Source organism: Gastrolobium bilobum, unplaced genomic scaffold (genome assembly GCF_033153095.1).
Source record: "Gastrolobium bilobum isolate Gb01-03AN ecotype WA unplaced genomic scaffold, APGP_CSIRO_Gbil_v1 utg850, whole genome shotgun sequence".
Classification (NCBI taxonomy): domain Eukaryota; kingdom Viridiplantae; phylum Streptophyta; class Magnoliopsida; order Fabales; family Fabaceae; genus Gastrolobium; species Gastrolobium bilobum.
The window spans coordinates 178978-188371 of NW_026897748.1; the positions used below are offsets into that span (position 1 = coordinate 178978).

At 31.4% G+C, this 9394-nt stretch overlaps 1 protein-coding gene across 1 annotated transcript; it reads left to right on the top strand.

Moving 5' to 3' along the window:
• Positions 1–6999: 6999 nt before the first annotated feature.
• Positions 7000–7493, top strand: LOC133309841 (uncharacterized). Its single transcript, XM_061510688.1, has one exon. The coding sequence runs from the start codon at positions 7059–7061 to the stop codon at positions 7491–7493; it is 435 nt and encodes a 144-aa protein (XP_061366672.1). The 5' UTR covers positions 7000–7058.
• The last annotated feature ends 1901 nt before the right edge of the window (positions 7494–9394 follow it).

Below are 9394 nucleotides of genomic sequence, written 5' to 3' on the forward strand. Positions count from 1 at the left end.
GTAAGATAATATCCCTTAAAACTTCGGCAACAGGCTAAAGACTCCAACGTAGTAATAATGCTCACGAAGCAATAAATCCCACTTGATATGGAGCTCATTTGCGTTTGTTTGCTCCACTTACAGACACCCATATAGAATTTGAACTTTGTTGAGAGAAATAAAAGAAAATCAGAAGAAGGAAATTTGAGCTTGTCTTTTCCTTTGGCCCGTGAAGCCACTCCTATAACTGGTGAAAATATATAGATTATAAACACTATTGTACGTAGATGATCAAAGATTGACAAAAAAGATCCGACGTTAATGACCTTGAAAGAATAATGATCATATAAAGGAGATATAGAGATAATGATGGCGGATTTCCTTATCTTCCGTCGACAATATTTTCAACCACTTGCTTTTAGTTATTTTTCTTTTCTCAATCAACTTGTTTCGGCTGTCTTGAAATCAATGAACTGGTTTTATATAATAGATTCAAGTTAAAATGAAGGAAAAAATGTTTCTCCAGTGAATGCAGATAAGTTATCTGCATTTATTCTCAAAACGACGTCGGTATTGAAATCTTAAAAAATTATGAATATAAAGACTATTATAATCCTGAAATAAACTAAAATTACAAAAATAACATGATTTTTGCCCCAAAACGACGTCGTATTAAGCTTATCTACAATAACTGCAGAAAAAAGAAACCCTAAAATGAAATATGTTGTCGATTGATGACTAAGCTATTTTCTAAGCCTTATAATCTATCACGTGGTAACTTGCTGTTATTTTATTATTGTATGTTTTTTTTTCTCTCCTTCAAATGGAAATGTGTTTATTTACCGAATGTATGGAATTCATTTGGTAACTTTCATTTGGAATTCATGTATGTTATTAGCAGATGAGAGGTTCAACTCATGATTCCAAGCTTTTAAGTAATGCTTTAACAAGGAGGAATGAACTTAAAATATCCTATGGTAGGTATTTATTTTTTAAATAATAAATATGCTTCTCCTTCTTCTTCTTTTAACTTTTCATACTAATTTTATATAGAGTTTTATATTTGTTATGTTATATGATCTAATTTCACTTTTCTACACATACATCAAAGAGGTGAGGCTCATATGTTTTTTTTTTCTTTCATCGTTCAACTTTCTCTCTCTTTGTTGAGATATATAGTCCCACATTGGTTGTATGTGCAACTAATGTGGAGTTTATAAGATCTTGGTCACTCCCACCCCTTGAGCTAGCTTTTAGGGTGGTGTATCCCAAGGTTCTTTACATGGTATCAGAGCCTCGCCGCCCCCCACTTTCTCTTGTGGCATTTTTTAGCACAGGTAGGCTGAGCCTGTTGCATTGTCCACTCTTCAAGCCCAATGGGCTCTCGTGTGAGGGGACGTGTTGAGATATATAGTCCCACATTGGTTGTATGTGCAACTAATGTGGAGTTTATAAGGTCTTGGGCACTCCCACCCCTTGAGCTAGCTTTTGGGGTGGTGTATCCCAAGGTTCTTTACACTCTTCGTTGTTGTATGTGTAGGAAAGTAAAATTGTGTCACGTAACATTACAAATATAAAACTTTTTTATATATAAAGCATATATAATTAGGTAAATATTTCATAGTGGATTGTAAATTTCCTAATCAATGTCAATTTTTAGCTTCATTTCAAGGCATGCGATATCATCTATATGATTTTATAGGTTATGGTAACGATCCTCGAAATACAGTCTTCGTCATGCGTCCCTGAGAGACATGATTGAGAGGATATTGACATTTTTCAATTATAGTTCACAAATTTTAAATCGGTTCCTCTGTTTTCATTTAAAACACAAGCAAATCTTGTGTTAGCTGCAACACTACACAAATTTCTTCACAAAGATGCTGTTTTGATGCAGTTCCAATAAGGTTCTTTACACTCTTCGTTGTTGTATGTGTAGGAAAGTAAAATTGTGTCACGTAACATTACAAATATAAAACTTTTTTATATATAAAGCATATATAATTAGGTAAATATTTCATAGTGGATTGCAAATTTCCTAATCAATGTCAATTTTTAGCTTCATTTCAAGGCATGCGATATCATCTATATGATTTTATAGGTTATGGTAACGATCCTCGAAATACAGTCTTCGTCATGCGTCCCTGAGAGACATGATTGAGAGGATATTGACATTTTTCAATTATAGTTCACAAATTTTAAATCGGTTCCTCTGTTTTCATTTAAAACACAAGCAAATCTTGTGTTAGCTGCAACACTACACAAATTTCTTCACAAAGATGCTGTTTTGATGCAGTTCCAATTGAACCAATAGACGAATCTTAATTTTCTGTATCACTTGTTAATGAAGAAGATAACTTTGAACCTATTGTTCAAATCCAAGAGGAGGAACTAGAAGATGCTAATGTGTGGAGGATTAGAATAACTTTTGGTATATGGAGAAATGCTACTTAGAGGACATGGAGTAACAAATTTTATACTATCAGATTTAGAAAATCGTATTAGATTTTATTTTTTATTAATATCATTAAATTTCTTTATTATCTTTTCTATTGACTTTTATAAATTTGAATATTTGCTGAAATTCTATATGGTTTTTTAAAATTTTATAAATTTATATTGGGAAAAATATTTCTACAATTGCTGTAGAAGTTTTTATTTGACACACACTTTGTATTCCCCGAAGTACATAAGCAAATTTTTTGACCCAAACTGTATTGCAGGGGATGTACTCCTTTTTTTTGTGAGGGCGGCAGACAAATTTTTTGCGGTAACTGTAGAAAAATTAAACCCATTTATATTATCTTTTCAAATATTATAAATTCTAGTAATAAATCTTTTTAAATTAATTTTCATAAAATTTAATTATAATAAAACCTTTTAAAAAATTATTTAAAATCATTATATTTCTAGGGCTTGGTGTTTGTCATTTTAAATGACATAAGTTATGTCATTTTAGGAAAGAGATAGAGACAGAAAACGAAAATCATGGGAGATAGAAAGTGGGTGGTTTTTTTTAATTTAAAATTTTAAGTAAAAAAATTTATTCTGTGTCTATCTCTCTCTTAAAATGACATAACTTTATGTCGTTTAAAATGACAAACACTCTCCCCTCTTTCTAAATAATCTTTTAAGTTTTACAGAACTTTTTAATCCAAAAATAATTTTTTTTTTTAAATCTTAGTTCAATAATTGTAAAATCTTCCCGCCCCATTTATTTACGTTACAAAATTATTGCTCGTATTGCACGCATTCATTGTGGTTACATTTTGTTGAGAGTGACGAGCAAAAAGATCTACGAAATCATTTTAAGATCTTTTAACATCATCATATTATTTTATAACCATTGATTTTAGTTGTTTGAAACTGTCATTGTTTTGTTGGTTCATCAGCCTCCATCACCTATGGATCACGAGTTTTATTTTCAATTGCATTTTTTCTAACTTTCTCCACAGATAAGACGTTACAAGGCTGGCCTTACAAATCGTGGTGTCTTATGTCATGTGGAGCAACGCGCAAACATTTTTTTTCTTCTTTTTTTCCTCTGACGAAGACGATAAGTTGTCATTACTTAAAAATAAGAGGATTACAAAGATCTCATAATAAAAGACCAAAACCCAATAACGAGGAAAAGCAATTAAGGATGGAAAACCAGACTCACCAATTGGACGATGCAATATTGAATTCTTAAGTAGGATTTGATGGATGCATTAAAATAGAACGGAGCATAACATATGGGTTTTATTTTACATTTAATAGAATTAAACAAAATCAGAATAGTACATAAGATTAAAAAGTAGAGGAAATTATACTTATTGTTGTACAACATGAATTTTATATATGGATGACTATTGAATTTTTATTTCTTTTTGGATAACTGACTATTGAAATTTTAAAAGGTTTATGTTATGACTTTTTATTTGCCAATAACTTTTGATACGAAATGTAATCATAATACATAATGGTGTATCGATATGTAATATCATCTATTTATTCTTGGAATCTTATACACAGATATATGTTCTATGAAAAATAAAAAATAAGGGTGGGTGATGTTCTCCTAGATATTTTTTAAGAGTTCATGCTTTTATCTTATTTATATTTCCTCCCTTCATTTCGTACTTTTTCTCTTAGTTTTATAATATTTATCCTCTCTTATAATTAATTTTGTTATTGTTGGATCAAAATTAAAACAATAATTATAAAATGACATCAAATGCAAGTCATTGATTTGATTTTAATCTAATCATATCAAAGTAATTGTAAGAGATGGTAAGAAAATAACCTATCTGTAACCCAAAAAAAAAAAAAAAAAAAACTATCTCAAATATATTTTAATTTGAGGTGGAATAAAAGAAAACATAAGATAACATTATGTTCCTTTCCAATCTATTTGTGCACCAAATGCTACCTATAATCTATTGGGCATGAGTGCGTGACCGCGTGAGGGTCTGAAATAAGAAATATATTTTAGGGGATAAAATACGGAGGTATAATTGTTATTGAAAAATTAATTATAAATTTATGATAAAAAAAACACTTATATACTAAGGGTTTGTTTTTTCCATGTTGCATGAGAAAATAAATCTTTTCTACACACATCATAAAAAGATATGCCACTTTTTTATTTTTTTTAAATAGGTGGGTCTCACACTTGATGTATCTATGACATGAGATTAGGGTTTTTCTTCAACATAAGATTTATTTTTCCTATATAATATATAATTAAAAAAGAGAAGAGTTATATTGACAAACTTTTTTTTACAAATTTACAAACTACACTATATCTTATCGGTAAAACTTAACTCAAGAGTGTCTTACTGATAAGACATAATGTAATTTGTAAGAAATCATAAACAAAAAATTTGTAAATATAACCTTCATTTATAATAAATTAATAAAATTATTAAAAGAGTAAAATACTTTTTAGGTCCCCAACAAATATTAGGAGCTCAATTTAATTTATTAAGGAAAAAAAGGATGATTTGTGTCCCTTTAAAATTTAAAATAGACTCATTTAGTTCTTTTAAGGGTCTAACATGAATTTTCTTTGAATTTAAGAGAAATCACCAATCGCTTTTTTCTCTAAAATTAAAATAGACTCTATAATTTTTGCTGAGGATCCAAAAGTTACTATACTCTTATTAAAATTTAGTCAAACAATTTTTAATTAATGATTATAATTTTATATTTTGTCTTCTAAAATAAATCCTTTATCGGTTACGTACAAAAGTTGTTTGTTATGCATTCGTCGTTTGACATAAAAGTTGTACGCAACAGGGTTTGTACGACTGCTACCTTCATGCCGTTTCTGGTCGTGTTATGCGGTTAGAAAAAAATATGTATCATTTTAAAAGATGTAAAGTCATGTTATTTTAAGAATAAGAAAGTGATAAATAAGGAAGAAGAGAGAGTTGACAAAAAAAAAATAAAAATATGAATCTTGCCTCTTTACAAGAGTGAAAAAATATAAATCATGTCATTTAAATGAATAAACATTTTCCCTGACTCTTGTGCCATAAATCCCTACATATCGGTGACGTGCTAAGATGCCGAGTGACAATGAAAGGATATTGGATATTCCTCCACGTAACTCTGGGGATTTGACTTTGTTCTCTTTCCAATTTCTAAGTTGTGCTAATACTATGTATTTAGTTATGGGCAATGTTTTTCTTATGCTACATGAGATAGTATTATCTCATGTAGAGACATAATTAGGTGGGTCTTACGGTTAAAAGAAAAGAAAAAAAAAAAGAAATGTTGGCTCGGAATGCGATGTGTCTGTGACATGAGATAAAATTTTTTATGTAACTTGAGGAAAATATTTCTCATTTAGTTATTTACATATGACAATAATCAATGTGTTGTTACGTTGTCTCTTCTAATGTTCACATTCAGGTTGCGTTCCGTAACAGATTAGTTACTATTATATGTGAGGTAATCTTGTAAATTGAATGGATGATATACCCTCTCCAAAATCCAAATAGATCCAATCTTCTGTTATCATAGAAATTTATGATAAAAATAATAATTGTATTGTTATGATCTATTCATTCGATTTCACTTTCTACGATATCTAAGCATAATATTTCAGATTATTTAATATCCTGCATTCCCCGAATGGCAAAGTAAACTAAAACATTAGTGCTAAACAACAAATTCACAAATGACCAGGAGATGACTTTATTAATTATCCTTATTGAGATAAGACTTTTCTGATTTCTTGTTGTTAGCATATCTCTCTTATATTAATCTTAATATATTAATTACACTTTAAAATATGATTTCTCTTATTAATAAAAACTTGTTGAAAACAATATTTAAATGGAAAATCGGATTAAATTCAATATATATATATATAAACCTGTCGCAAACAGCCAGTAATGTCCCCTAATTTTCACATTTAGTATTTTATGCTGATTCAACCTTCGTTGAATTTCATTTCTTATATATTAGCTAGTTGTATTTTATTCTGTACCCCCCCCCCCCCCCCCCACATTCTCCCTCTCTCATTTTCACTATTGTGGAGGTGATAAAAAAAATGTAAATGGATATGGATTGTGCTAATTATTTATATAAATAATAGTATAGTAATTTCATTTCATTTCATAATTTTATATTTCAGAACCTATTTCGTGTAGAAAAGGCTATTTATTTTAATAATAAATAACAGCAATCGAGATTCGAGTCACATCATCAACAGCAGAGGGGCAAAACAATAAAAAAGAAAACATGATTCTTGCACTTGGCCTCTGTTTTGGCACTCTATTTAGGTGTCTGATAATGCCATCTAATTGTAGCTCCCAACAACACAAACACTCACACTGTGATTGTGAGTACCACTAATGGAGAAAAAAACATAGTCATTGCAAATAAATCATCACACATGATAACGTGACAAATTCCATTCAATTAGTCCTCCTTTCCTTTCTCACACCCTTTTCTTGCAATCTAAGCCTTTTCTTTTTCTTTCTCTCTCTTTTGGAGAAAAATAAAAAATGAAAAAAAGATTCTAGAAATTTATACCCGTGAAGACAAACTCGGAGGACCGCTTGAGAAGTGAGAACATAAGAGGAAAGATGAGCTCTGTTTGCATATCCAACTGCATCAACGATGCACGTGACCCACGTGTTCCGGTGAGGGCAACGTACGTCAACCTCTACAAGTGGCCGGAATCAGACGCTGAGTTTGTGAGGTCAGTGAGTTCCAATGGACGAAAGGGTTCGCAAACGTACGGACACCCCAGGGTTGTGGACAGCATCTCCTGCAGGCAATTGTATTTGAGAAGCTACACATTTTCCAGAGAAGAAGAAAAAGTGCCAAAGAATGCCCAGAAATGTTTTGGGAGGGTGAAGATGAAGGTGAAGGAACCTGAAGCTCATGCGAAGAAGAACAAGACAAAGTGTTTGGTTTGGAGGAAAGCTAAGGAAATCTCGTGCTCTGCTTTGTTTCGGATTTTCCATAGGTTGTTGTCCTGCTCAGCTAGTGTGGATGTCGTGGACGACAAAGATTGACTTTTAATTATCAGGTTTGAACTTCGAAATGCGAATTTGTTTCTTTTTTCTATTTATGATCGAGAGAGAATAGTTTTATTCTTGTTATAACTATCACTTTGGGTTTCTTTTAATCACTTTTGTTTAAGAATGTGTGAAATTTGAATATACGTAAGGGCTGCACAGGATGATAATTCTTGTACACAAGGTGTCCAAGTTGTAAAATATTTGTGCCTTGCAGAAAAAAAAGTTTAAACGGGTTTAGTTAAACTATGCACCAAATTAATACTCCGTTTGTCTTAATCGTATATATGGAGACTTATTGGTGGAAGAAGTTAACTTCAGGTGTAGAAATAGTCAACTTCGTTTGCAGGTTTATTAGTGGGAAAATGTAGGTTTATTGCATGACATTCGGGCTAATTTGATTATAATCAAGCCAGTTTCTTTTGGGTTTGTTACCTGTGCGCATAATTCTCATATCGATCATTATAACGTGTATCGAATCTTTTTCTTTTTAACAAATAGAAGCGTAATATATAATATACCATAAGATATTTTAATACTGTAAAGTACCTTGGGATACACCACCCCAAAAGCTAGCTCAAAGGGTGGGAGTGCCCAAGGCCTTATAAACTCCACATTAGTTGCACATACAACCAATGTGGGATACTATATATCTCAACACGTCCCCTCACACGAGAGCTCATTGGGCTTGGAGAATGGACAATGCAACAGGCCCAGCCTACCTGTGCAAAGAAACGCCACAAGAGAAAGTGGAGGGCGGCGAGTTTTGAACCCGGGACACAAGGCTTTGATACCATGTAAAGTACCTTGGGATACACCACTTCAAAAGCTAGCTCAAGGGGTGGGAGTGCTCAAGGCCTTATAAAGGCCATATTAGTTGTCCATCCAATCAATGTGGGACTATATATCTCAACACGCCCCCTCACGCAAGAGCCCTTTAGACTAGAAGCGTGGAAATTGCACAGGCCCATTTTTGGTTTACCTTTTTGTGCTTTTTTTTTTTTTTTAATTCCACTTTTTTAAAGCGGGAGACGGTGAGGCTCTGATACCATGTAAAGAACCTTGGATACACCACCCCAATCTAACTGTAAGTAATTTTATATTTATAGTACCATAATAAATTTAACTGTAAGTAATTTTAAATTCTAATCTTTGGATTGCGTAGTTGATATTTACAAAAAAATTACGTTCATTAGTATAACAAAATAAACTGTAAAAAGCTTTTACCTTTTCATGGTTCTCGCCCTGCTACACATTCATGTGGGTTTAGAGACCACCGGTTTTCAGTTCTTTCAAGTGTCAAACAAAAAGTATTTTAATAACTAACCAATTGAAAAAAAAAAAAAAACTTTACAAAGAGAGTCTTCTAGAGTTAGTGCAGAGCCTTAACTTGTTGAAGAGGTTACCCCTGTTTTGCGAACAACTAAAGAATTCTCAACAAAACAAAAGTCTCTGAATTGTAAAAGCGCAGAATTTTTGTGACGTAGAAAAACCCCAGTTCATCATATTAGTTCTCCCTTTTGTTCTTTTGTTCTTTTTCTTTCTCTTTTTTCCCTTTACTTTAGGCATCCAAATATGACCGACATGTATTTAGATGAAGGAATAAGGAGAAAAATGAAGAGAACGAATTCTCTTTTTGAATGTTTTGTTTGAGCCTTTTATAAAATGAGAGAAAGAAAATAAAGGATTATTCTTCTACGACTTTTCCTTTATTTATTTATATGAACATTTCAAAGTTTTAATTTTAAAGGATTTTATAAAATTTAACCATATAAATGAACAGAAATAAACTCATTATTTGATCTCTCTTCATTTCTTTCTCGTTTTATATATGAGTTTTATTTATTTCATGATGTTGCATAATTGTAACTGACCCAACAATATTTATGTCTCATTTT